The sequence below is a fragment of the Drosophila obscura genome, unplaced genomic scaffold (genome assembly GCF_018151105.1).
Source record: "Drosophila obscura isolate BZ-5 IFL unplaced genomic scaffold, ASM1815110v1 contig_109, whole genome shotgun sequence".
Classification (NCBI taxonomy): Eukaryota; Metazoa; Arthropoda; class Insecta; order Diptera; family Drosophilidae; genus Drosophila; species Drosophila obscura.
The window spans coordinates 1,155,676-1,182,301 of NW_024542690.1; the positions used below are offsets into that span (position 1 = coordinate 1,155,676).

The 26,626-nt window shown below is 48.1% G+C and overlaps 8 protein-coding genes across 10 annotated transcripts; 3 read left to right on the plus strand and 5 right to left on the minus strand.

Annotated features, from left to right (window-relative positions):
- Positions 1–865: 865 nt before the first annotated feature.
- LOC111068893 lies at positions 866–2,280 on the minus strand. The gene is given in 2 exon segments (XM_022358668.2): positions 866–2,027; positions 2,029–2,280. Coding segments are annotated over 2 exon segments (828 nt in total). The 3' UTR covers positions 866–1,451.
- A 4,279-nt stretch (positions 2,281–6,559) lies between these two features.
- LOC111068852 (cyclin-G-associated kinase) lies at positions 6,560–11,823 on the plus strand. Its single transcript, XM_022358606.2, has 9 exons — positions 6,560–6,887; positions 7,506–7,745; positions 7,805–7,944; positions 8,000–8,974; positions 9,032–9,441; positions 9,514–9,896; positions 9,950–10,941; positions 11,006–11,167; positions 11,231–11,823. The coding sequence occupies exons 1-9, from the start codon at positions 6,701–6,703 to the stop codon at positions 11,339–11,341; spliced, it is 3,600 nt and encodes a 1,199-aa protein (XP_022214298.2). The 5' UTR covers positions 6,560–6,700; the 3' UTR covers positions 11,342–11,823.
- A 63-nt stretch (positions 11,824–11,886) lies between these two features.
- Positions 11,887–13,899, minus strand: LOC111068853 (guanine deaminase). Its single transcript, XM_022358608.2, has 5 exons — positions 13,733–13,899; positions 13,412–13,672; positions 13,053–13,207; positions 12,713–12,986; positions 11,887–12,654 (listed from the first exon to the last, which is right to left on the minus strand). Exons 1-5 carry the CDS (start codon positions 13,829–13,831, stop codon positions 12,094–12,096), a joined length of 1,350 nt encoding a protein of 449 aa, XP_022214300.2. The 5' UTR covers positions 13,832–13,899; the 3' UTR covers positions 11,887–12,093.
- A 447-nt stretch (positions 13,900–14,346) lies between these two features.
- On the minus strand, positions 14,347–15,788 carry LOC111068854 (pre-mRNA-splicing factor RBM22). Its single transcript, XM_022358609.2, has one exon. The coding sequence runs from the start codon at positions 15,714–15,716 to the stop codon at positions 14,448–14,450; it is 1,269 nt and encodes a 422-aa protein (XP_022214301.1). The 5' UTR covers positions 15,717–15,788; the 3' UTR covers positions 14,347–14,447.
- A 322-nt stretch (positions 15,789–16,110) lies between these two features.
- LOC111068842 (ATP-dependent RNA helicase abstrakt) lies at positions 16,111–18,408 on the plus strand. Its single transcript, XM_022358585.2, has 2 exons — positions 16,111–18,243; positions 18,313–18,408. The coding sequence occupies exon 1, from the start codon at positions 16,316–16,318 to the stop codon at positions 18,173–18,175; it is 1,860 nt and encodes a 619-aa protein (XP_022214277.1). The 5' UTR covers positions 16,111–16,315; the 3' UTR covers positions 18,176–18,243; positions 18,313–18,408.
- A 2,004-nt stretch (positions 18,409–20,412) lies between these two features.
- LOC111068841 (gelsolin) lies at positions 20,413–24,482 on the plus strand. 2 transcript variants are annotated; one of them, XM_022358583.2, is made up of 7 exons: positions 20,413–20,498; positions 20,929–21,112; positions 21,647–21,721; positions 21,886–22,081; positions 22,139–23,850; positions 23,925–24,050; positions 24,302–24,482. In XM_022358583.2, exons 1-7 carry the CDS (start codon positions 20,458–20,460, stop codon positions 24,359–24,361), a joined length of 2,394 nt encoding a protein of 797 aa, XP_022214275.2. In that variant the 5' UTR covers positions 20,413–20,457; the 3' UTR covers positions 24,362–24,482. The 2 variants fall into 2 exon arrangements, with proteins under 2 accessions (XP_022214275.2, XP_022214276.2); XM_022358584.2 differs by lacking the exon at positions 20,413–20,498 and adding an exon at positions 20,517–20,643.
- LOC111068843 (serine protease snake) lies at positions 24,418–26,105 on the minus strand. 2 transcript variants are annotated; one of them, XM_022358586.2, is made up of 5 exons: positions 25,724–26,104; positions 25,536–25,651; positions 25,338–25,447; positions 25,081–25,245; positions 24,418–25,016 (listed from the first exon to the last, which is right to left on the minus strand). In XM_022358586.2, the coding sequence occupies exons 1-5, from the start codon at positions 26,049–26,051 to the stop codon at positions 24,575–24,577; spliced, it is 1,161 nt and encodes a 386-aa protein (XP_022214278.2). In that variant the 5' UTR covers positions 26,052–26,104; the 3' UTR covers positions 24,418–24,574. The 2 variants fall into 2 exon arrangements, with proteins under 2 accessions (XP_022214278.2, XP_022214279.2); XM_022358587.2 differs by having other exon boundaries at positions 24,727–25,026; positions 25,724–26,105.
- A 68-nt stretch (positions 26,106–26,173) lies between these two features.
- On the minus strand, positions 26,174–26,626 carry LOC111068844. The gene is made up of 2 exons (XM_022358589.2): positions 26,522–26,626; positions 26,174–26,452 (listed from the first exon to the last, which is right to left on the minus strand). The coding sequence occupies exons 1-2, from the start codon at positions 26,534–26,536 to the stop codon at positions 26,201–26,203; spliced, it is 267 nt and encodes an 88-aa protein (XP_022214281.1). The 5' UTR covers positions 26,537–26,626; the 3' UTR covers positions 26,174–26,200.

Consider the following 26,626-nt stretch of genomic DNA (forward strand, 5'->3'; position numbering starts at 1 on the left):
ACTGCAAACAAAGCCGGAGTATGCCAAAATAAAAGACGCAGTCGAAGTGAGCGAGCAATTGCGCAATTGCCACAAGCCCCAAAAACGACATGGGCCTCAGCTGATCTCCAGCCCCAATGCGCCAAAGTTGTTGGTGAAGAGTGCGTGTCTTTCTCTCGGAAACACAGCCTCGCTTAGCTTTTTGGCAATTCGAAAAGAGGCTGAACGTCCTGCCACTCAAGCACAACATGTTCACTGCACCTGGCCGATCCCTCAAATAGTAGGTTTCCTTTAAAGCAAATTGAGTGAGCTGCGCTCTACAATTGCCTGTGTACTCTCCACTTGCTCCGATCTCATGGTCCATCAGCCATCAAAGAACATCGTTATTCCCCACCGACCATTTGTGTCTTCTTAGCTGATCATCATGATTACATCCAATTAGAATATGCAACAAAGCTATCACTCTTTAGCTTGAAGCAGGCAGAGGGTACGTACTCCTCTTAATGACTTGGACAAGAAACCAAAAGCAGTCCCCCGGGCCATCTGCCGCGATCTTAGAGACAAAGATTAAGCAAAAACGAATTAATGTTCAAAGATGCAGAAAGAAAGTACAAATTTAAGTTGCGTGGGGCCGAAATAGCCAAAGGCTACTAGGGAAACACCACGGAATGGATGTCAATTAATCAAAGTTAATATAACATTAAACTATCACGCACCAAATATAGGGCAGAATTTTCACAGTCCAGTTGTCTGTCCCACACAGACCATCTATGATCATATATAAATGGCAGATCATCAATTTATCAGACGTATTAATTAGTATTAATAAAATATGTTGGACTAATCTGTAATAATTTATTCTACTCGAAGCTTACTGAACTCGTTTTTCATGGTCTATTCGGTATGTCGTAGGGACACCCTACGGATCTACCACAACAATTTAGGGGGTCGAAAGTCTGCGTCTCCGTCTGGGCCAGCCCTAGCCTCGCCTCTCCTCCATTCGGAGCATAAGTAGTCAGGCAGAAGATGCCTCAGATGAGTGCGCCGATAGCGACCAGAAAAATAATTGCCATGTGCGCGCTCGTTAACGAAAGTGGCCAGAAGTAGGTGTGTTGTACGAGTAAGAGTAAGTATATACTATATTGTAAGTATATTTTACACTCTCATGCAGAGCAGAAGCCTGGGTGCACAGTGTGTGTGTGTGTGTGTGTGTGCCATGGCTGAGATACAAATCTGAGGCAGTCGCATCATCGCTCACACAAAACCGAAGTAAGGCTCGAGTTTTATTGGCAATTTTCACAATTTTCATAGCGCTCAGTTCGTCAGCGCTGGTGAGGTTGGGGCTCGGAATAAAAAGCTTTTTAATTAACAGAAATTTCACTTTTTCACTTAACGTGTAATACTCGTAGAATGAGGCATGGAATGGAATGGATCATGATGAAAAATGGTAGACAACAAGAGAAAGACACACATTAGATGGGATGGAAATCCAAGCGGCTGCCAGAGGCCAATTTGTCATTAGCGAGATTGAAGCGCTGGGAGCCCTGCTCTTGTGCTTGTGCGTCCATTTTCTTGTCCAGCTCCACTTCCACGGCCTGGCCTTGGCCTTGGTCCTGGTCCTGCTGTTGCGAGTCGGGCACAAAGTACACTCCATTGACTCCAAAGCGGATGCAATTGAAGCGATACTCGAAGAACTGGCTGACCAGCACCTTGAACACCACCGAGATGCAGACCTGCACGTTGCCCTCTCCGTAGGCCTGGATGTCGTAGAGCCGTAGGCAGCTGAACAGCGGGAGCGGCAGAAGCAGCGGGACGCAGTAGTCCGGCGGATTGCGGGCCGAGAAGCCAAAGTTGGCCACAGACCGCTGGTTAACTTCGATGTTCAGGCGGAGCCCCAGCTCGGCCCGGCTGTACTCGATGGACGTGCACACTCGCTGGTTGAAGGACTCCCCGAATCCGAAGACCAGGCCGAGGCAGCACCGACAGGTGAACTCAGCGCAGGAGCAGGGCTGCCACAGCTGCGGCAGCTCCACAAGGTTCCCACTGACCTGCTCCGCCTGGCGCCTTGCCGCCCCTCAGAAAGGACATGTATCGCAGCGGCTCCAGCTGCTGGCCATTGAAGGGGTTGTAGAGCAAGAAGCGTTGCCGGTGCTCCACTGAGAGCTCCGGTAGATTCGTAGTGGCCGGCACCGGCATTGCCATCGGGTAGTAGAACTGAGCCTCTGTCCCATGCACGGCCAGAGCTACCGTGGCTGCCAGCAGGTAAAACATTCCAAGGATACCTCGCAGGTGTAAGCTCATGTCGTCCGACTGTTTCTGGGCTGTGCTCCACTTAACTGCGGCTGGGAGGTTGGACAGCTGTCCAGTCACAATGTGATGGGTTTTTCTGGGCGCGTGCTCCACGGCACAATTGTCCAAACAGAATGACTTTTTTGTTTGCCCCCCGTAGAACACTTTTCGAGTGTTTGTGGCTGTATTCAACCAGCCGCTAAATGGCTCGGAAATATTTATTGACTTGCATTAGCTGGCTTTGGTCGGGTACTGCGACATGGCCCAAAACGAAAATAGCCGAAAAATGTGTCAATGCCAGATCACCACGATCGATAGTGAGTGTTGTCTCGAAAGCACATTAATGAGCGAGCTCTGTGCGTTTTCCCCCGCTGATAAGCCAGTGCATAATTTGCATTTTAACGATCTTAAGGCGTTACGTGGAGCGCACAAGATTGTAACAGAAAATTGCACACTTGACACTCTAAAGTGTGTCAAAATTACAGCACAGCTCAATTTGCGCAAACCTGCGGCAACATCAGCCGCCAGCCGCCAGCCATCAGCCGTCAACCATCAGCCATCAGCCATCTGCCTTAAGCTGCAGTTACAGCCAGAGACAGAGACAGAGCCAGAGCCAAAAACACAGCAGCAGCTATCATTGGGCCAAACGTAACGTAACGAAAACGGCTCAAACAAAGAAAGACAATTTGTGCGCTTTATTGCACGTTCAGCAAGCGGGGGTCTGGCAAACGCCCTGAAAAGGTTTACAAGTCATATTCCGCCTTTCCCCATGCCGCCATCCAACCGAGGTCCACGGTCCCATAGCAAACAGGCAATCAAAGGGGGCAATGGAAGGTAAAGTTGGTGTTGGTGTTGGTTTTTCCAATGATTTGTGGATCTGTTTTAAGATTTCATATAGGAAACTTCAAATTTGATTGCAGCTGTCGAGGCATATGTTCGAAGAGTGACCTCGCCTCGGTTCAAAGACACATGTGGCTCGAAAAATGTGAAACATACAGGCATTATCGTACTTGTATTGCTACAATATTTTCCAACCAACGCAATGATGCGGGCAATTAAAGCTTCTATCATGGTCGAAACATGCGACAAAGACTCTTCAGGAAAACCGATTAGAGAATATTTTTTGTCGCCTTGAAAGTTCATTTTCATTGACTCTTGGTTTTGATATTATCAATTATGGTAAATGTACGATATAAATATGTACGTGCGTATGCTCAAAAGAAAAAAGAATTGAAATTCCATTAGGGAAGGGCGAGGTTTTTACCAACAAGAATAAACACCCACCAACCCCCCGCGCCGCCGGCCCTGCGCCCCGCCCCCCGCGCGCCCCGCGGGCGCCGACCAGCATAAGAGGGCAACCAAATTTGGTTTCCAGACTCATGTGATATCACACTGCTACGTGATCACCCCCCCCCCCCCCCCACAAAGGACGAAACTGTGGCAGGCACAATTTTAAAGAAACGATAAAGCCTCACCAGACTGCCGAATCTGAACAGATCGGATCATAATTAAGCCAGTGAAGCGGCCCCCCCCCCCCCCCGCCACACCACCTCCGCCCCACCGCCGCGTTCAGTGCGGAGGAGATGTAGAATATGAATGGAACATGTACAATCTACATGTTAGATGTATAATAGACAAATTTAGATGGCAGTGAGCAAAAAAATGTAAAATGTAAAATTTTTTTTTTTTTCTAAAATTCTAAAAAATCATAAGCTCAAAAGTGTATGTATATACTGACTGAGTACGGGTATAAGTAGAGTCGTGTCCCCAGAAACGACTCACACGTTCCTTCTCGTTAAATTTCAGATCAGTGAAAGACGAACACTTTTTTAATTGGATTCACAAGGAACTATATTGTTTAATTATTCCTTCCGCTTTGTAGATCTAACTATTCCTTACATGAACCGCTTAGGGCCTTTTGCTTGGATTATAAATCTTTTTACCACATTGTTTCAACTTATAATTCCCTTCATCTTCATAAATTAAACCAGCATATCTTTCCCATAATTAGTAATAATATTTGTAGTTTTAGATGCAGACATAGCTCTTGTAGTTCGGGTTAGTTTTAACTTTCCGCGACCGGACAGGATGTACCAGGATAGAGATGTATTTACAGGAATCAAATTTAATGCATTAAAAAGTCAAAAAAATGTTAATATGGAAAAAAATCATTATTACTGATGATTTAAAGAAGCTTGGAAAACATAATTTTAAAAATAATTAGAAGGAAAATAGACAAATATCCATACTCCATAAATATGTAGTTGATATGTAGCAAATGTGTAGTTAACATGTAAGAAATTTACATTTATGTACACCTATTTTTGCTTAAACAATCTAACAAAATAGAATTCCTTAAACTTAATTAATCGGATAAAACTATATTTTCAGCGCTGAAGACCCTATATAGCTAGTAATATTAAATTGAATATCAATATCGAGGATATGTATGTCGTGTCCAGCAGTATATTTAAGGTATATTTTGATAATGACAAGGTATATTTGAAAATGACCGCCAAACTCATTTAGCGCACAAAAAATACTAACATTTTTCGCTCTCAATGCTCTCTTTTCAGAGGTGAAGAGAGCGTTTTCTAGGTGACTTTTCGTGGTGTGAGAAACATGTATCTTACGGGAATGAAGTCTTCTTTATTGTTATTATTAATATGATATAAACATTTAGCAATGAATATTTTTTTGGTTTTCAGCGAAAAATATTCGGCACTATTTTCTTGTTTCATGGTCGAAATTTTTTTGGACTTTTCCCAGAAAACCACCCCAAATGTTTACAGAAAACTTCGAACGATTTGATTGGCTGAAAGTTAAAAACGCGTACGGTAAACCGTTACTTTTGTAATGCATTTTAAAGCGAAAAGTATTTTTTGGGTACACAAAGTGGAGGCCAAGTCGGGTCTGGCGTGGATTAATATGGCCAAATGAATCTGTCGGACTACCAATATAAAAATAAATGTACGATTCTCAAATTTAACAAGATCCCACTTCAATACCTAACTTTCTCTGATCACAAAATTAAGGTTTTCTAAGGCGCGGGCGGGGCCCAAGAATGGTACATATGTCAAATACACGTAAAATTTAATCAAATTAAAAATAATAGTAAAAATAGTCCGTGGAGGGAGGAAATTCTCCGATCCTCTCCAGCTTGTAGCTGTTGACATTCTCCAGGTTAAAAGGTATCCTATTTAGGGACGCACATTTTCCGACGGGTTGAAATGAAAATAATTCCCTTTTACCAATAAATACTGAAACTGTACCAAAAATCTAAACCATTTTTCATTGGTTGGTGCTGATTATTTTGAACGTAGATTCATTGCTGCGTCATTCCTACGCGTTCCCGTAAGATACATTTGATTTGTATGGGAAAAAATTCAGCAACATGTGGAAATGAAGTGGCAGCTTTGTTGTGCAACTTTGGCACGGGATGAGCAACAATCTGCATACCTTGGGAAAAGGGATATTATGGACTTGAGATATTGTTTGTAATTTCAGGCTCCAATTAATGCAAAAACTACTCAGTCTCTGTTCTAAAGATTTTAACAAAGTTTTGCAGCTCACGACTACCAATAATAGGTATCAGAACCGGTATAAATGTATTTATAACACACAAACATGTGCATTAATATGTAAAAAACATGTCAATCTAGGATAAAATCATAAATAATGTTTCAATGGAGCTTGGAACAAAACATTTATTAAATTTGTTAAACACCAATTAAAAGAAATAAGGTATACAAAAGTACATACGCATAGAAGATACTTGGTTAACCAGCAACACTGACATAACATTTAGTCAACATTTAAGTTTTATGCTTTGGCCGTTTTTGTTTGAACCTTAATATGTAAACAATCCAATGAAAAAGAGTTCTAAAAACTAACCAATCCTGAACAAAATTTATGTATCTATCGGATAAAATTATTTGTTTACGGCTGACAGTGCCAAATAGCTAGTAATATTAAACGGAATATTAAAATCGAGTAATATCAACGTTGAATGTTTTGAAAAAAACAATCGATACTGTCGTAATAGAATCAGGCTGAAATAATTATTAAAAAACCATTGAAACCTTTTAGGAACTTGTCCATTGTAAAAATTAGATGCCACCTGTCGATTTTTTTACAAATTTGTCTTCGTATTTTATAGCAGCCAATCCAAACATATCAAAAGCGCAACGACTGTAGCTCGATACTATCATGATAGTCGCAAAACCGTCGATAGTAGAGGCTAGCAGTAAAATATCGATACTATCGATAGTGCCATCGATGGTTTGACACCTCTACTGGCCATTCTTTGATTTTTTGTTTGTGGTCACAGCAAAAATGTTTAAATTCTGTTAACAAACAAAAGATAGTTTGAATTAAATCGCTCGCGCTAAACAGTTTTAGACAGTCTGCACCATCGTTAGCCAACTGCACAATGGGGGAGTTCTTCAAGTCGCTGAACTTCAGCTACTTCAATACCAGCGACGGCAACACAGCTGCCAACGCTGCAGGAGGAGGAGCTGCAGCAGCCACAAACAGTGGCAGAATGGACAACGAATACGTCGGCCAGGTCGTCGAGGTTGGGGGCCACAAGTTGCGCACCAAGTGCGTCATAGCCGAAGGTAAGAGGAGTGGGAGGAGCCACCCTGCCAGATCAGAGGCAACAAGGAGAGCACACAAAAAATCAATAGCAAGTGCAGCCAACGTTTCGAGTCGTGGCTTGAAGGCGACAGATCATCGCGATGCAACGCGAGGGGCGTTACGCTTTCTGATTTTGTCTTTTCTTCAAAAACTCTCGCCTTGCCGAGCGGTAAATGCGATGGCAGCCCAACGTCCTTGTCTGTTTTTTTATTGAAGCATTGCGCTGGCACCAAGCATCGCGACGCAGCCTTTTTACATTAATTTACTCGCACCATCATTCGCGTACCTTCAACGTTCCCTGACCTATGAATCACGCATGCACAGACATACAGCGATCACAAACCAAACTAGTCTGCGCGGCTCGTTTCTTATATAAGAAAGAGCTTTTCTTACCAGCATTCGGGCCGAACATTTAGAAAAGGAACTAGGGGATTTATAATATAAAGTACGCTTGGCCCCTTCTCTTTTGGATAGACAGTCGACGCGGGGTCATTGTCCATCCCAGAGCGTGTTCACTGTGAATGAAATTAAAATGCCTTCTTATCAGAGCTGTGTTATCAACTTCCTCACCCGCTCGTTTCCCTTTCCGTCTCTTTCAGGCGGCTATGCGTTCGTGTATGTCGCGCAAGATGTGCAAACTGGCACCGAATACGCCCTCAAGCGCTTGATTGGGGCCGATCAGCATGCATGCAGTGCCATCGCCAACGAGATCGACGTCCACAAGCAGCTCTCGGGGAATGGGAACATTGTGGCCTTCATCGGATCCAGCTATGTGGCCCCGGCGCCGCAGCAGCCCCAGCAGGGCGTTCAGTATCTGTTGCTGACGGAACTCTGCAAGGGTAAGCGATTGAAATTGCTCGGTTTGGTGTCTTACATTTCCCGTTGGATTTTCTTGCAGGCGGCTCTCTGGTGGACTGTTTCAAGGTGGACAATGGGGCCATTGACCCACCAGTGGTGCTGCGTATTTTCTACCAAATGGCACGGGCCGTTGCCTACATGCACGCCCAGGAGCCGCCCATTGCCCACCGGGACATAAAGGTGAGCAGTCCATCCGCATTGCTATCTGGAACCCCTTTATCCGTTTGCCTTGCAGATCGAAAACTTCCTTATCGGCAACGACAAGCAGATCAAGCTGTGCGACTTTGGCTCTGCAAGCAGAGAAATACTCTCGCCGACATTCGAATGGAGTGCCCACCAGCGCAACATGTTGGAGGACCAGCTGAACACTGTGACGACGCCGATGTATCGCGCACCCGAAATGCTGGACACCTGGTCGAACAATCCGATCGGCACCAAGGCGGATATCTGGGCCCTGGGATGCATTCTCTACTTCCTGTGCTATCGAAGACACCCGTACGAGGATGGCGGCAAACTACGCATCATTAATGCCAACTACATCCTGCCGCCCGAGCCAAGATATCAGTGCTTCCGTGATATCATCAAAGGCTGCTTCAAAGTCAATCCCGTTGAGCGTCTGGACATCTCCATGGTACTCGAGCGTCTGGCGGCTATAGCGGAGACAAACAACTGGTCCCTGAAAGGGCCCTTAGACCTGCGCGGAATTCCAATCAATTCATCGCCGACTGAGAGTCCGGCCAGAAATACACCCACACAATCAGAATTTTATTCCGATACACCGCCTGCCGCTGCACAGCAAGCGGCTCCCGCCGCAACCACCGCAGTCCCCGCAGCCGCTTCCAGCAATGGACAGGGAAGTCTTCTGTCATCGCTACGCGGAGGAGCTGGAACGCTGTTCAAGAACCTCAAAGACACCTCCACTAAGGTCATGCAGACAATGCAGCAGTCGATAGCGCGTAACGATCTCGATATCAGCCACATTACCTCGAGGGTTTTGGTCATGCCCTGCCCATCGGATGGCTTCGAGTCGGCCTACAAGACGAACAACATCGAAGACGTCCGCCTGTCCCTGGAGAGTCGCTTCGCCCCTCAAAAGATTAGCATTTACAACTTTGGACAGCGCACTGTGCCCCGCCTCCCGCCCCCTGTGCGAACGGTGGAAGCAGGGTCCGTTTACGGTTGCCCCCAGGCACATGCCCCCAATCTGCAGGTGTGTAGAAGTACCTTACATGCTGCTCTCTCTTTCTCTACTTCGTCATTCCTTTAGGGTCTCTTCACTGTGTCGGCGGACATTTACAACTTCCTCAACGCGGATCCAAAGTCGATTGTGGTCGTGCAAACTGGCGATTCGGGAGGATGCACAGCTGCCACCGTGATCTGTGCGTTGCTCATGTATGCGGACCTTCTTCACGAGCCGGAGGACGCTGTGCAGGTGTTTGCGGTCAAGCGACACACAATTAATCTGCGTCCATCTGAATTTCGTTTCCTCTATTACTTTGGCGACATCCTGCGACCGACGCCGCTGCTGCCTCACTACAAGAACACCAATCTGGTGGCGCTCACCTGCCAGCCCGTTCCACGAATGACCAAGGCACGGGACGGCTGCCGAATCTATATGGAGGTCTACTGCAACGAGAAGATGTTGCTCAGCACACTGCAGGACTACGACAAGATGCGGTGAGCATGCAGCGAAAGAGCCAGCCACTGGTGACGGTAGGTGACAAAGGTAATATTTCGTATCTTCTGCAGTCTGCACCTGGCCGGTCCCGGAAAAATTGTGCTGCCCATTAATCTGACCGTATGCGGCGATGTTACAATAGTATTATACCACGCCCGGAACGCACTCAAGGGAATGGTGCGGCCCCAGGGACTGAAGATCTGTCAGCTTCAAATCCATACGGGCTTCATCCCGGAGCCGGAAACCTTGATTACATTCAGGAGTCACGACCTTGACGACTTGCCAGATCCGGAGCAGGTGACGCAAAACTTTTGCGTCTCGCTATCGCTGGCTGTGACAGAGTCGGAGAGCCCGCCCAGTCACAAGCCCCCATGGATACCAGCCAAGCCAAAACGATCGGCACACACCTTATTCAGTTCCGACCTGGAATATGCCGAGATGCTGGATAACTTCGGTAGGCTTGTTTCTGCTCCTGGACTGCTATCTACTACACGATTTCATTTTTAGTGACAAAGCCAACAACGCGTCCTTCGCCGCCAGCGGCGAGGAAACCAGAGCGGTCCAGCTCTCCGCTTGTGCTGCCCGATGTCACCGAAATAGCTCATGATACTCCCGCTGCTGTGCCGGAGCCCTCGCCGCCCATCGATTTGCTAAATCTCAACCAGCAGCCGAGTGACGCACCAGCAGGAGATCCCCTAGCAAGCGCAATGCCCAGCACTGATGCCAGCTTTGACCTGCTGGGAGCCTTCGGCGATGATGACTCCACTGGCATTGGGTCGACGTCAGTGCCAGACATTCTTCCTCCACCGCCGCAGGCGCAACTGCCAAAAATCAACGCTGACCTGTTCGACATCTTCGGCTCAGCAGACCAGAACAGTACTCCTAGCCTAAAGCCCTCGACCAGTGCAGGACTTCCACCGTTTGTGGGATCTGTTCCTGCTTTTGCAAGCCAGCCAGCTCCTGCCAGAAAGAATCCGTCGCCCACGCAGTCTCAAAAGCCTGCGGACCCCTTTGCGGACATTGCAAACCTAGCTTCTGGTCTCAACATAAACTTCAATCGCAGTACACTGAGTGGAAAGTCCCCGGTGGGAAACAGTCCGCAGCCGACGCAGTACTCAAGCCCCACGCACAAGCCGGCTCAATCCCAGCAACAGGCACAGGCCCAGCCCCAAACAACATTTGTGAAGACGCCGCCTCCGCCGCAGCCGCAGCCACAGCCACAGCCACAGCCCACATTTGTAAAGACTCCTCCGCCACAGCAGTCCACCACTGCTCAGGGGCGTGCGGACTACAGTCGCGCGCACTTCGATTCACCAAAAGCACCTCAGCAGGCGACAGCTGGCGGTGCTAAGGGCTCTGATATCTTTGCAGATATCCTGGGGCAACAGGGATACTCGTTTGGCAGCAAAATGAGTCACGGTCCGCGGTCCATCAACGAAATGCGCAAAGAAGAGCTCGTCAGGGACATGGACCCCAAGAAAGTTCGCATAATGGAATGGGTAAGGACAATTGTAATGATTACAATGCATCCTCATGGTCATGGTCACTACATACTACTTGCAGACTGATGGTAAAAAAAACAACATTCGGGCTCTTCTCAGCTCTATGCACTCGGTGCTGTGGGAGAACGCCAAATGGCAGCGTTGTGAAATGTCAACTATGGTGACGCCCGCCGAGGTGAAAAAGGCCTATCGTCGTGCCTGTTTGGCCGTGCATCCTGACAAGGTAAGTGCTGAAATTTGCAAATTGTTCATTGATCATGTGCTCTGTAACATGCGAATCTTTCAGCACAATGGCACAGACAACGAGGAGATTGCCAAGCTCATTTTTATGGAACTGAACAATGCGTGGACAGATTTCGAAAACGATGCCACGCAGCAGAATATGTTCAATGCGTAAAACGCGTCCTATGTCTATAGATATGCCTATCATATTTAGCCCTAATTATCCTACCATTAGCTGAAACTAGTGTAAAGCCATTTAAAAGTGTAAGCTTAAGTATGTAAAGTGAGAGTACGAGACGAGTATTTGCCTATGCCGCCAAAGGCTTAGGCTTAGCCCAAACGAGCCCCCTTATGAAATGTTTAACTATTTATGGACAATTTACTTAATTTTTATACCAATCAAGCCAATGCCTATACATTCCCCGCCCCCTTCCAAACACACCATGCTCCATGCTGATGCTGGGGTAAATTGAAGATTATCATTTTCTTAATTGTACGGAATTTGAGTTCTCTCCTCGACCTGTAAGCAACGTACATATACTTATGTATATTCCCCTGAAAATATTATCGTTCCACAAATCAAACACTTAGCTAAAACTAATACCTGTCCGTGTAGCCCCTTTAGCCAATATGTGATTATACTACATGCGACTACATGCTATATACGATGGCATTCTGAGATGTTAAGAAGTTACATAGTACCACACAGCTGTATGAAACTGTTTTGAAATGTACAAGGTGTATTTGAAACTGTTAGTGTTGACTCCATGGCAATCCTCCAAGTGTACATAAATGAGTATATATATAGATTATATGTTATTTAGAAGCGAAGTTTCGTTTCAGCATTTACGATTTGTCCGCAAGATAATAAATTCTCTATATTCGTTTCCTTGTGAAATGCAACTGTTACCTTACATTCCGATTTCCCTACTTTGACTCGGGTGTTTTGACTCGTTTGCCGGCCACGAAGACCTCTACTATATTTCGATCGTTGCCAGTGTAAATGAATTTCTCGAGGAGCTCATTGACGTTGAGCGGACGCACTGGTTTCTCCACGACGCTGACATCCACCAGCAGGGCATCAAATTCCTTTCCCAGGACAAAGTTGCCCGTCAGATGGTCGAGAGAGAGGGCCTTGGCGCCACCAAGTGTGGCCAAGTAGAGTGCCTGCTTGTACTTCAGCTGGACATACTTCGGATCGGGGCTTTTGGCTTCGCCCGTGCCGCGAATGTTCTGCTTCTTGAAGAAATCCAAGTGCTTGGACACATCCAAGGCGCGCAGCAAGGCATCTTGGATGGAAACAGAGTTCCCCCCCGACACGTCTGTTCCGAGTCCGACAGTTACGCCGGCGTTAATCAGGCGCTGGACGTCGCACAGCCCGGAGCTCAACATCGTATTCGATGCGGGGCAATGTGCAATGGATGTACCGCGCTGCTTCAGGAGTGCAATTTCGTCGTCCTCGAGATGTACGCCGTGCGCCATCACAGTCTGTCGACCAAAAAGATGAAAGCAATCGAAACCTACACTCCTACACCGACCGACTTACCTTTTTGGTTAGCAGGCCAGCGTCGTCGTAGGCCCCAGCATAACTGGTTTTGAAAATGCCTTTCACTACCTCCACCTCTGCAAGGTTCTCACTGATGTGACTCTGAACATGGACGTCCAGACGCTTTGCAATGTCGCCCAACTCCTTCAAGAGTTCTTTGCTGCAGCTGAGTGCAAACCGTGGCGTTATCGTTGGAAGCACAAGGGGGCTCTTGAGACCCTGCAACTTCCCAACGAATGTTTCCGTCGCCTTTGTCGACTCCTCTGTCGTTTCCCTGTAAGTAAAGTGCTTGAGTTGATTGGCCAAATCGATACCTGTGACGGCTGTACGCTGTACTCACACATAGTAGTCGGGGCTGTTGCAATTGGAGCATACTTTACCGATCAGCGCCCGCTGGCCTTGGCGAGCTGCTTCCCGTGCCAATATCAGTGTGGATTCAAGGTTGTTGGTGGCGAAATAGGAGGCCAAAGTGGTTCCACAGCGTATCGTTGCTTCCTATAGGGGGTAGTGGTATCGGATCACATTATCAGCACTGCAAGCGCCACAATCAATTGCTACATTTGTGAGAGTGAATCGGATGGATGGGCAATCAACGATAAGCGGGAGGCCGCGATCGTCGGTTTATGTACGAGTATGGTATGGGAGTGTGTGCGACCGAATACAAACAGTATGGTTGGGGGAATATTAATTGACGCTTACGACAACGCTCTTGTAGACTTTAAGGGCATAGCTCTGGTCGGAGAACTTCGCCTCCAGAGGAAACGTGTACGTGTTGAGCCAGTCCAGCAGTGGCATGTCCAGTCCTAGGCCATACTGCGCGTATTGCGGTGCGTGTATGTGGCAGTCTACAAATCCCGGCATCAAAAACTGGTTCTCCGACAGACGCACCACGGACAGCTCCGTGGGGCTCAACTTGTTGCTGGACAGCCAAGAGTCGTAGTCGTTGCCCACGCCAATAATCTAAGGGAAACGAAACACTGCTTAGCTGGAGCTCACTTTGAAACTCGCATATATCCATACCTTGCCATCCTCAGCTACGGCCAAGAATCCATTTTCAAAGGACTCGAAGTCATCGAAAGCCTTCGTATGTACAATCGTTCCACGGTAAATAGTCGGCATGACAGCAATTTATTATCAACGTGTTCAAGAAGCGCGAGCAGCTGGACAGCATATTTAAATTACGCCAGGGCTGTAAAACCATCGCTGGCACTATCGATAGTATGGTATTGGTTTATAATTGTCAGATAGATCGATGGTTATTTCCGACCATCGACCATCAGTGAAAAAGTAGGATTTTGAAATCTAGATAATGATATAGATAATGATACGGAGAACCAATCTTCTAACGAGAAATCTTCAACCACAAACCAAAAATAATTGTTTGTACAATTTTGTTGAGGAAAATTTCAGTAATTTCATCAACCAATTAATTGAAATTTTCTCCCAGGAGAACGATCATCAGACCTGAAGCCGGGCCTGCACACAGCCTGGCAATCCATAAAAAAAATGACTTTCCAGTTGAAGAATGGGAGGCAGTGAACGTCCACTTAACAAGGGACTGACAACAGTTGTTCTCCTGAGAATATCCCACTATAAGACAGTTCCAATCGAATAATCTTTTGCTAATTCTTTATTCTAAAATTGGAATAAAATAATTGGAGGTTTCCTTTGACTTTATTTGAAAAGTAATCCAGTTTATATAAAAATTGCAAATTGCAGTCGTCATTAATAAATATTATTTTTTCAGGGCGCCCATGCGGGTGGCATCCTGACTTGGATAGGGCACTTGACCAGGTGGCGGAGGAATCGAGATCGAGTCAAGATTCACACCAGAGGTAGATGTTGCCGTTGCGCTTGTTCCGCTGTTGGTGTTGCTGTAGGGCGCCGCATAGGTTGGCTGTCCGTACATCTGGTACGCGGAGGCCGGCACCAAGTTTGAGGGTAGCTGGTGGAGCTTCAAGCCAGCGGGCATGACATTTATCTGCTCCTGTCGCAGATTGAAGTAGTCATTCGGCTTGGCGCTGGGCGGCGGAATGCCTGCTACATCAAAGCGTCTGTCCGTCTTGGCCGCAGTTCCTTGCTTGGCCTGCGAGTGGGCCCACTTGATGCTCACCTTGCGGCCATGGATCACCAGCTTGTTGAAGGAGCGCTCGGCTGCCAGCTCGGCGGCGCCACGCTTGGTGTACTGCACAAATGCGCACTGCTGTCTTGGCACCAGTGCAATCGACCGAATCTCGCCATACTGGTAAAACTGGTCGCGCAGTTCCGGCTCGGTGATTTCCTCGGGAAGATTGCCGACATAGAGGGTAGTTATGTTGCGGTCCTCTGGAGGTTCCAGCGTTGGCAGCGAGGCTGCTCGCTTCATGATCTTTTCGGCAACTGGATCGTTGCGTCCATAGTAGCGATCCTTAATGTTTTGCTCGCATAGTGGGTCGTCGGGCTCGTTCGGCTTGTCGTGACGGTACGGACACTCCTCGCCACGCTTGCACTCACCCTTTACCCAGAACGAGCAGATGTGGGGTCTGTTCCGCTTATAGTAGGGTGCAGTGCGTGCCAATTTGGACAGCATCTCATTCGCCGCCAGAGAGCGGCCCACGGCGCCAGCTGCCTCAGTGCCATCGCCATCCTGAAGCTGGGCGTCGATGTTCTGTATGTAGTATTCCTTGTTAACGTCACTTTGGGGCATTGTGTCTGCCACCTTGAGGGCAGCGTCTCGCACTTGAATTGGCAGTCCGTACTCCAGGTCTAGCAGGCATGTCTGGCAAACATTTTTTAGGCGTGCACACGTCTGGCAAATCTCCGTTTTCTTGAAGCGCATACGGGCTCCTGGACACCAGCGGAATATTGTAAACGGACGCGTGCAAATCTTGCATTCTTTACCGAATCTCTCTTTTATCATGCGTACGTACGGATTGTCCCCCAGGCAGGTTTGACACAAAATCGGGAATTCCGCGTCTTCCCAGTTCTGTCGATTGTAGGTGTTTGTGGTCTTGGACATAGACATGACGACGCCACTTTAATTTATTTATTTTCTTAAAATTTTTAGATGCAGTATGACAGACCCTCAGAAATATACAGAAATATACCTTCTAAGTATAAAATATACCGTAAATATACCGAAAAAGGACTTAACCCATATAGCCCCCTCTAATAATAGAGGAACACTTTTAGTAAAACTAAAGTTAAAATAATACTATTTGTCTCCTGTCTCCTTGTAGACCCATCATTCCTCATTATTTAATTCTTAAGGATTCTTAATTTTTTGTGGGAACTATCATCTGGTCGCCAAAGGGCTAACTGCATGAGGGACAAAACGCCAAATAATTGTTCATAGCCATTGGTTTTTTTTTTGGGATGACGGCTATGTTGTTATTGATATTTTTCTGGGTTATATCAACAACGAAACTACTCTTTTCAGCCATTTTCGAATTTAGAAAACACTGCGTTTTTGTCAAATGCAATAACGCAGCCCTGGGGTAAATAGCCTATCAAAATCAAAATCTTGACATCGATATCTTAATATCGACAATCGTCAAACAACCATCGTATTGCATTTGTTTACATTTTTTACTATATTAGCTAGTTTCATAAACAATTAACACAATGGCAAATGTAAAGAGATACAGGAGAACTTCAAAGTCATCCGATGACGGAGCGGAGGATAACGACGACTATGTACCGTATGTTCCTGTCAAAGAGCGGAAAAAGCAGCACATGATGAAACTGGGGCGCGTCGTCCAACTGGCGTCCGAGACGGCACAGCCCAAGTCGTCTAGCGAGAATGAGAACGACGACGACTCGCAGGGTGCCCACGATGCCGAGATCTATGGACGGAAGTACAACATCAGCCTGCTGGACCAGCATACGGAGCTGAAAAAGATAGCGGAGGCGAAAAAACTAAGCGCTGTAGAGAAACAACTGCGGGAGGAGGCAAAGATCATGGAGAGCATTGCCCAGCAGAAGGCTCTGATGGGAGTGGCTGAGCTGGCCAAGGGCATACAGTACGAAGATCCCATAAAGACCTCCTGGAGACCGCCGCGCTACATAGAAGCGATGCCCGAGGAGGAGCGACAAGCTATCCAAAAGCACCTGAGGATACTCGTGGAGGGCGAGAATCCAAGCCCTCCCATACGCAGCTTCATCGAGATGAAGTTCCCGAAGGGCATCCTCGATGGACTTGCCGCCAAGGGCATTAAGACTCCCACTCCGATCCAAGTTCAAGGCTTGCCCACCGTCCTCGCTGGGCGCGATCTCATTGGAATTGCTTTCACTGGCTCCGGAAAGACACTGGTCTTTGTGCTGCCCCTCCTCATGTTCGCGCTTGAGCAAGAGTATAGCCTGCCCTTTGAACGCAATGAAGGGCCATATGGACTGATCATATGCCCGTCGCGGGAGTTGGCCAAACAGACGCACGAAATCATTCAGCACTACAGTAAACATCTTCAGGCTTGTGGCATGCCTGAGGTGCGATCCTGTTTGGCCATGGGAGGTCTGCCAGTTAGCGAGGCTCTGGATGTAATCTCCCGAGGCGTCCACATTGTGGTGGCGACGCCTGGACGACTTATGGATATGCTGGACAAAAAGATCCTCACGCTGGACATGTGCCGATATCTATGCATGGACGAGGCTGACCGAATGATTGACATGGGCTTCGAGGAGGATGTCCGCACAATTTTCTCCTTCTTCAAGGGCCAGCGCCAGACCCTCCTGTTCTCGGCCACCATGCCGAAAAAGATTCAGAACTTTGCCCGGTCTGCGCTTGTGAAGCCGGTCACCATAAATGTTGGGCGAGCGGGAGCCGCTTCTATGAATGTCACCCAACAGGTGGAATATGTGAAGCAGGAGGCAAAAGTTGTCTACTTGCTCGACTGCCTGCAGAAGACTGCGCCGCCCGTGCTGATTTTTGCCGAGAAGAAGCAGGATGTGGACTGCATACACGAGTATTTGCTGCTGAAGGGGGTCGAGGCGGTGGCCATACACGGCGGAAAAGACCAGGAGGAGCGCTCTCGAGCTGTCGACGCCTACCGCGTGGGAAAGAAGGACGTGCTTGTGGCCACAGATGTCGCCTCAAAGGGACTGGATTTTCCCAACGTGCAACATGTCATCAACTACGACATGCCAGACGATATTGAAAACTATGTGCATCGCATTGGTCGAACGGGCCGTTCGAACACCAAGGGATTGGCCACCACTCTTATCAACAAGATTACCGAGCAGTCTGTACTTCTGGATCTGAAGCACCTTCTTCTTGAGGGCAAGCAGGAGGTGCCCGATTTTCTCGACGAGCTGGCGCCAGAGGCCGAGCACCAGCACCTGGACCTGGGCGATTCGCATGGTTGCAGCTACTGCGGCGGTCTTGGCCATCGCATCACCGAGTGCCCCAAGCTGGAGGCCGTGCAGAACAAGCAGGCCTCCAACATTGGACGAAGGGACTACCTATCGAACACTGCGGCCGATTACTAGACATTATTCTTAGACTACTTTGACGAATGGATTGAAATAAAGCTGGGAATTCCTAAGCTTTCATTTAGGTGAAGCACTGCCCGACTTTCAACCTGAATTCCTAGTATTATCAACTTTTGTTTTCAATCTGTTTACAGCTTGTGTGCGGGTAATTTTCACTTGTACTTATCACACTCTGCTCACATTATCAACAATCTACGACGGCACAACAACGGCAGCATGCGAGCGGCAGAGCCACACGGCGCGAGTGCGACTCGGCTTTGAGCGCGGCCTGCCCGGCCCGTCCCGGACTTTATAAAAGCGAAGACGAGCTTTGCCTTTCGTTCAGTGTCTCGATCGGCCGTTTGTTGCTCACACCTCTCTCCAAGTTCCCGTGTACGTTCTCAGTCGCGCATTAAATCTTGGTTCGGTTCGGGCAGTTCGTATTGACCTAAGAGTAAGTGTTTACTTGTTTGCTTTGCCTCGGTGAGCATTCGATGGTCACTTTTCGATAGCCTCAAATGATAACTAGCTGAATACGTGTCGGTTTTTATAATCCTTTAAGAAAGTAATATAAGTCCCAAGACACTCTGGAGAGGCCCGCTTAATTGAGCTCAATTGATGGTTGATGTCTGATTACATAAATGCAGTTTATAGACTCAAACAATTACTGCTTTAGAAAATGTGTAGACCTCATCTAATTAAATTGGATGCTGATTTGGCTTATCAATTGTTTTGAAAAATATAAAATGATCTCGGTTCTGTTCTGACCTTTCGATGTGTACTACGAGTGTATGTGTACATATGTACAAGTGTATACAACGGAAACGGTAATCAACATTCAATGTACTGTTTGCTCGTACATCAAATGTACTTCGAAATGCGTATTTATTTGAGATTCTGTGTGCCTCTTAAGCTTCATCGTCTTACAATATTGTTGATAGATTAGCATCCCCAGAAACTCTGTTATTAATGACGGTCCTAATGGGCATACCTTTTGTTCCACCAACTCAACTCTTTATTAATTGTGATTGATGGGTTTGTTGACGCTTTTTGTCATGTGTAAACTACAATGCTTGTGGATACGTACATACATATGTACTTAAGTACGGCTAGTTATGACTCCATATATACATACATATATCTTTAGGTATTCATGATTGATACCCGAAACACGTTTACTATATTTGATATTCACTCCATGAGGACAGACGTCAAGCGAAAAAAAATGCGAACTTGAAAACGGCACAGAAAGTGCCCCAAAAGGCAGAAACCTCCAATTAAATATAGACATTTTTCCCCCTTGCTTATGATTGTGACCCACTTGCAGAGAAAGGGCTCGTTGGGCTTGGTGTTTGGTATCAGCGATGATATGCTACCTTACCAGCCCCAGACGTGTCGTGTCGTCATGGCGCAAAACTAATTACTTGAAAGCAATTTGCCAAAACATGCGTGCAGCCTTTTGATTCACAGCTTCGCCGGATGGCCTCAAGATCCGATCAGACATCACAGCATACATATCTACATACAACTGTATGTACATATGTAAATAGTGGCCGAAAAAAGTGTACGTACTCGCTCGATGCCGAATTGTTATCTCCAGAATAGAGTGGAATGGGAAAAATAATGATGCACTTTTGTTTCATACGCAAATATCTCACGAAAGGAAGAAAGAGAAAGGTATCGGTCAGTTCTTTATCTCGTTGGGACCAAGTGAGGCTTTGGCTGTTATGTGGAACTCCTGGGTTGGCCACAGACTAATCCCTGACACTGTACATTTGTGTGAACTAATGCGTGTACGAAAATGATATCATAGTACAAGTTGGCAGCCACTAGGAATTTTTCTCTGACAAGATGCTTTGCATAATGGGAAACTAATGATATTTGATATTATTTGATTAACTAAATAATATGACTTAGTTAGTATGAACAAACGTGTTTTGGGGGTTAGTTAACACATTAATTAGCAGCTAACTATTCTCCAGATATGTCTGTTTATCGGGGTGATCTCTTAAACACTCTTAACAGCTGACGCTAACTCGTTATTTCTCTTACAATTACAGTTCACACGCTCTTGCCTGGGATCAGCGCGGACAATCATCTCTGTTTGAGAAAAACAAAGCGAATATACATCCAAATTCGAGATAAATATACATACATACACATTTATATACTCATAACAAAAACGAATACCCAGACACATCGGGGAATACGCGGTATACGCGCAACTTGTTATATTTATCGCAACAATAAACAAAGCGGCGCTGCTGTCGCTTCGGCACGGGACAGAGGCGATACGCGAAATGGAAACTTCGGGCGCCGCCAGCATGGCAGTCATCTCCAGGTAATGCAAGCGAACAGTTCTCTTCTTGGCTAATGGGCTCCCATAGAACTCTCGACAGCAAATATAAGACAGTTTAATTAGTGCAAACAGTTTAGAAAGGGGTTACTCATACGACGCGCGTCAGAGCTCTCATCTGGCTTAAAACGTAAGTAGGGGAGAGTGTCTTTCGAGCATATTGTCTATACATGGCAATTACGAGCGAGTTTATCATATGGAACGCCTCTGATGAAAAGCTTTCGCCGCCATGTGACATTTATGGCCATTTATAGACATTTATGGACCTGACTCACCCGAAGGCTGTCGGGTGACTGTTTTATCGTCCTTGGGCGGGGTTCAAGTCATTCCACAATCCCACCGGACAGACTCTGATTCTCTGACATCGTACAAAACTGATTGAGACTCGGGTAACCATTATCTGTCTGCCTTCCAGCCTGCTGGTGTTCCTCGCACTCTCCACCACTCTTTGCTCAGCGGGTACATTCAACGCCCGCCCCGCGTTCCCTGTGCAAAACCAGCCAACTGCCGAGAACAGCAAGCAGCCCGGAAGACGCATCATGAACCCAGCCTTTGCCAACGCCGGCCGCGCTCCCGGCCTGGAAATCTGGCGCGTTGAGGTAAGTCAATATTTCGAGTTTTTGATTTCACTCTCGCCGGTGCCAGTGCCAGTGCAAGTGCCAACGCCAGCTGTTCCGAAAAGCGTATAAATAGCTGGCGCTTGTTTCATCTTCTGGGGGAAAGTTCGCAGCGCAGCGCAGCTCCCACGCACGACTGACTGCGTTGCTCGTGCAGCGGCAGCGGCAGCCTGTGGCATCCACAACCCAGCGGGGAAACAGCTCTAGCAGGCATGCATGGTCCCCCGCCATCGCAGCTCTTCAGCTGCCCAACCGGCACGCAATGTGGGTGCCACATGTTTATAAGTGCCAGCTATACATAAATACGTCTATAGCTAATGTTCTGTTAATTAACTGAATTTATTAGGTCCGGAATGGCCAGCGCTTTTTGTTTATAATGGGAAACGGTCAAAACATTTATCCCAGACGCAAAATTTTGTATATTCTCGTAGAACACATCTTGAATATTCCACGCATGTGTGCAATATGCCTGCACGAATTTCTTCTATCAATTTTTATTCATTTGACTTTCTCCAGAATTTCGAGCCGGTGGCCTACCCAAAGAATAACTACGGAAAATTCTTCACCGGAGACTCCTTCATTGTGTTGAATGTAAGTATGAAATAAGGTGGAAGGGAGCTCTGTACCGATCATAAGGGGATGTTCTTGGAAATGGAATCTGTACACACATATATCACATGTTTACCCATGAATCATCATGCGCAGAATTTCTGTTGAATCAGTGACAAATGTGGAACTCTTGAATTTAATTCCAGACCATTGAAAGCAAGAAAGACAAAAAACTCTCCTGGGATGTGCACTTCTGGTTGGGCTCCGAAACGTCGACCGATGAGGCTGGGGCTGCTGCCATCCTGACCGTCCAATTGGATGACCTCCTGAATGGCGGCCCTGTGCAGCATCGCGAGGTGCAGGATCACGAGTCGCAGCTGTTCCTGGGATACTTCAAGAATGGTTCGACAAGCTCCCAAAGCCTTTTTACACAGTCAAATAACCAAGCCACCATTTCAGGCGTTCGCTACGAACAGGGCGGTGTCGGAACCGGCTTCAAGCACGTAGAGACAAACGCCCAGGGGCAGAAGCGACTGTTCCAGGTCAAGGGCAAGCGGAACGTGCGTGTGCGGCAGGTGAATCTGTCAGTGTCCTCGATGAACCAGGGCGACTGTTTCATCTTGGATGCGGGTAGCGATATCTACGTCTACGTGGGATCGCAGGCCAAGCGCGTGGAGAAGCTGAAGGCCATCAGCGCTGCGAATCAGATCAGAGATCAGGACCACAATGGACGTGCCCGTGTGCAAATAATCGATGACTTTAGCACCGAGGCAGACAAGCAGCAGTTCTTTGATGTGCTCGGATCCGGATCCGCCGGCCAGGTTCCCGAGGAATCCACCGCAGAGGAGGACAGCGCTTTTGAGCGTGCCGACGCTGCAGCCGTGACCCTCTACAAGGTGAGTGATGCCAGCGGCAAACTACAAGTGGACACCGTCGCGCAGAAACCTTTGACCCAGGCCATGCTGGACACTCGCGATTGCTTCATTCTGGACACTGGCTCCGGCATTTTCGTGTGGGTCGGACGAGGCGCCACTCCAAAGGAGAAGACCGACGCGATGGCCAAGGCCCAAGAGTTCCTCCGCACCAAAAAATACCCTGCCTGGACCCAGATCGAGCGCATTGTCGAGGGCGCCGAGTCCGCACCATTCAAGCAATACTTTGCCACCTGGCGCGACGCTGGCATGGCGCACACACGCCTCATTCGCTCCGCCCTGGATATCGGCTCAGACGAGTCGCTGGATGTGGACGAGATCGACGCTGTGGTGCACAAACTGAAGAGGAGTGGTGGACGGGCCATTGGCTTTATGCCGGACCACGGACAGAACAGCATTGAGAGCATCACGCAGTACGTCAGCAAGCCCGATTCGGGCGAGGTCCTGGTCCACACCGTTCCCTTCGAGGAAAACCTTCCGCTTCTGGGCTTTGGCTCGTATGTTCTCACCTACAACTACGAGGCCAACAATGGCGACCAGGGCCCCATCGTTTACGTGTGGCAGGGTGCCAAGGCCAGCGCTGCTGTCAAGGAGAGAGCCTTCCAGGAAGGCCTCTCCATGGCTGTGGAGAAGAACGCCCTGCTAGTGCTGACCGCTCAAAGCCACGAGCCGCGCCACTTCTATAAGATCTTCAAGGGCAAGCTTCTGGCCTCGTACACCGCCCTGCCAGTGACGGCGCAGCTGTTCCGCATCCGGGGCACCGTCGAGAGCGATATCCATGCCAGCGAAGTGCCCGCCGATAGCTCGTCACTGGCCTCTGGGGATGCTTTCGCTCTCGTGTCCGCGAAGTCGCACAAGATCTTTATTTGGAATGGCCTGGGAGCGTCTAGCTTCGAAAAAACTGCGGCCAATGAACGCTTTGCGCACTACTGGAACGACGCTGAGGTGGAGGTGGTCGAGGAGGGTGCAGAGCCCGAGGAATTCTGGGAGGAGCTGAATGGAGAGGGCCAGTACGATCGCAGCCTGGACGACCATGGAGCCCCCCTGCTGGAGCCACGTCTCTTCCACTGTCGGCTCACCCGCAATGGGTTCGTGAAGGTCGAGCAAGTGGCTAAGTACGAACAGGAGGACTTGGACACCGACGATGTCATGCTGCTCGATGCCGGCGATGAAATCTACATGTGGGTCGGCTCCGGAGCCACCGCCGAGGAGAACAGCAAGATTGTGGACATGGCAAAGGTGTGTTCTATCCGCACACGGCTGAAATTTTCAATTATCTTAATTAATTATTCTCTAATTAATATCCTGCATAGCGCTACATCCGAGTGGAGCCCACCGCACGCACCATCGATACCGTGAGCATCGTGCGCGTCGCCCAGGGCCAGGAGCCACGGGCCTTCAAGCGTATGTTCCCGAACTGGGAGGACAACTACTGGCAGGTTAGTGAGACGGAGGTTGACGCTGCCAACTAGTCGCCGCATGAATACATACATAATCGTAACAATCTGTAATTGCTTTCATCGTTGTGCATTGCTTAACCTTAAACACGTCACTAAACATACTAAAATATTTCGCCAATGCCGTCCGTGAGTAGAACACTAATGCATTAGTCGCATGCTTGAATTTGTTGAAGAAAACTTCATCTCGTTTATGTGTAATTAATCGCCATATTTTGATCGCCCATCCACAGACATTGCCTTCCTACGAGGACGTCAAGCAGCAGGTGCTTGATGCCAACAACGAGGTCTAGAAAACCCACCCGATGGAATCTCAGCAAAATTTACCAAATAACTTTTTGTTTTTACCCTTTGAAAACGTGCATCGTTCGAGTATGTAACTTTATAATAAATTGATAAAATGTATAAAACCCATAAGATGTTCTCTTGGGCTCCATCCACGAATGCACAAACGAAATTCCAGTTCTTAAGCTACGAGGCAAAGAATACTTTATTAAATTGCGCACCTAATCATTTGAGTCATTCCACGTTGTGCCCTCGATCCAATCCAAGAAGGACGATACCCGCGTGTACACCGACGGATAGCTGCTGCGGCAGAACACTCCATACGACGTTATGCCAATGAGATGGTAGTGAATATTTTGGCGACGACGCCGACCCGGCAGATTCAGCTGCAAGGGACCACCTGAGTCGCCCTGACAGGTGTCTCGGTTGAGAATGTAATCCTGTGCGCAAATTTGACTAGCCACCACGCCGTTCGGGGTCTCGGAAATGGGCGGCAGCCCGTTGTTGCACTCGGCATTGGGCACAACGGTCAAGTTCAGGTTGGTCAGTCGATTCGTCATGGGCTTCGCAAAGCTTGTCGAGCCATATCCCATAGCAAACGCAATGGAAGTGGGCAGCTCGGAGAATACCCACAGGCGTATGGGTCTCACGTACACAGTCAACCTGTAAGATGCTGCAGACGTAGCTCTCAGCCGATACTGGTTTGTTTAGTTGCCTGATTACTCACTCCACCTCTCCCTGCAGCCGTAGCAGGGCGATGTCGTTGTAGTACAGCTGATTTGTGTAGTTGGGATGTGTGAAAATGTCCTCTATCTGCATGAGCTGCGGCTCCACTGTTCGCTCATCGGCGACCAGATTCAAGTCCCCGATGCGCACCCACTTCGGGGAAGTGCTGAACGAGGTACATTACACACGTGAATACGTATGTATGTACATGTAAGTAAGGCCAAGAGATTTCGACAGGCGGAAACTACGCTCACTCACCCGTATATGGAAGTACAATGGGCGGCGGTCAGCACAAAGTTCTCGCTTATCAAGCTGCCACCGCACTTGTATTGGATTTGCCCTGTGTCCGCCTCGAAGCCTACTGCCGCCTGCGAAAACAGATTTGATGGTTCAGGTTCCAGGTTAAGCACCATCGCAGAGCCAGTTTATCAGCATCAGCTCGAGCTGGATCTTTACCATATGTGGGTATTCACCAGGCCTCGCCAGTATGCGCCCATCGAAGTCGGCGTCGTTGGCGTCGTCTGCTACGGCGGTGTCATTGGGAAAGATACGTTCCACATACTCGGAGTATTCTGTGGGGACAGAGACGCATTGGCGCAATGCATTGGCCGATTCGAGCAACAACTTGTCTCCGAGGCACTTACTCTGCTCACAGATGCGACGCCGTCGCCTGTTCTTCTTCTTTTTGAAGCCACCTGGAGGCGGTGGAAAGGGCTGACCAGGACTAGGCGGGGGCATGTGATGCTTGTGCTTGGGCTGGGGCAGATTCTCGACTCGATCGAAGTGGAACTCGCTTATGTGGTACCACATCTTATCCTCCAGCTCATTGGACCCGTTCGCGTCGGGGAACAATATGTCTCGTTCGATGGGAAAATAAATCGTGTCTCTGTTCGGAGGGGGTCCTTGGGGCCGCTGGGCATGGCAGCAGAGCACGAAAACTGATATCAGGGACAGCGCGGCGGCACGAAACATTCTCGAAACCTGCGAGCGCGGCGAATGTCAGAGGCAGACTAACGCCTCACTCGGTCAAAACAGTCCCAAGAAACCATAATCGCCCCACCTTATCAGCGTTGGAGGAGCCTTGGAATCATTAACAGTTTGAAATTTATTTACGGAAAACATTAAATGTTAATTCTTAAGCTGGAGGGATTAACAATGTGTGCAACACGGGGAGCGTGGACTTGGGTTGAGCCACCGATCTGCTCGTACTGAGCAATGATGGCTCGCTGGATGGCCTCCAGCTCTCGATCGTTGCTGTAACGCAGCACACTCACGGTGGGATCATTTCCAGCGGGTTGCGGTTGGGGTGCTGGAACAGGTTCAGGGGCAGGGGCGGCGTATCCCATGGCCAGGAGGGTAACGAACAGCAGCAGCTGAATGAGACATGCAAGGTGTCAATTAGGCAAAAAGAAGATTCCCTCTCTAGAACAATCGGAACTCACGCAAATCGTCTTCATGTTGGCGACAATCTTGAAGCAAACTAAACAGCGCGCCCTAGCCGGCACTCGCTTTTATAGTCAAAAACTCAGACGGCAAAACCTATCATC

Excerpts from the sequence above, each read along its gene's own strand:
- LOC111068841 (XM_022358583.2), top strand. The coding sequence starts at position 20,458 with ATGGAAACTTCGGGCGCCGCCAGCATGGCAGTCATCTCCAG. Across the intron at positions 21,113-21,646 it reads TGGAAATCTGGCGCGTTGAG|AATTTCGAGCCGGTGGCCTA; the intron begins GTAAGTCAATAT and ends GACTTTCTCCAG. Across the intron at positions 23,851-23,924 it reads AGATTGTGGACATGGCAAAG|CGCTACATCCGAGTGGAGCC; the intron begins GTGTGTTCTATC and ends TATCCTGCATAG.
- LOC111068853 (XM_022358608.2), bottom strand. The coding sequence starts at position 13,831 with ATGCCGACTATTTACCGTGGAACGATTGTACATACGAAGGCTTTCGAT. Across the intron at positions 13,208-13,411 it reads AAGTCTACAAGAGCGTTGTC|GAAGCAACGATACGCTGTGG; the intron begins GTAAGCGTCAAT and ends TACCCCCTATAG. Across the intron at positions 12,655-12,712 it reads CTGGCCTGCTAACCAAAAAG|ACTGTGATGGCGCACGGCGT; the intron begins GTAAGTCGGTCG and ends TTTGGTCGACAG.
- LOC111068842 (XM_022358585.2), top strand. The coding sequence starts at position 16,316 with ATGGCAAATGTAAAGAGATACAGGAGAACTTCAAAGTCATCCGATGAC.
- LOC111068854 (XM_022358609.2), bottom strand. The coding sequence starts at position 15,716 with ATGTCTATGTCCAAGACCACAAACACCTACAATCGACAGAACTGGGAA.
- LOC111068843 (XM_022358586.2), bottom strand. The coding sequence starts at position 26,051 with ATGTTTCGTGCCGCCGCGCTGTCCCTGATATCAGTTTTCGTGCTCTGC. Across the intron at positions 25,652-25,723 it reads GCGTCGCATCTGTGAGCAGA|AATACTCCGAGTATGTGGAA; the intron begins GTAAGTGCCTCG and ends CTGTCCCCACAG. Across the intron at positions 25,448-25,535 it reads CTGGTGAATACCCACATATG|GCGGCAGTAGGCTTCGAGGC; the intron begins GTAAAGATCCAG and ends CTGTTTTCGCAG.
- LOC111068852 (XM_022358606.2), top strand. The coding sequence starts at position 6,701 with ATGGGGGAGTTCTTCAAGTCGCTGAACTTCAGCTACTTCAATACCAGC. Across the intron at positions 10,942-11,005 it reads AAGTTCGCATAATGGAATGG|ACTGATGGTAAAAAAAACAA; the intron begins GTAAGGACAATT and ends TACTACTTGCAG. Across the intron at positions 11,168-11,230 it reads TGGCCGTGCATCCTGACAAG|CACAATGGCACAGACAACGA; the intron begins GTAAGTGCTGAA and ends CGAATCTTTCAG.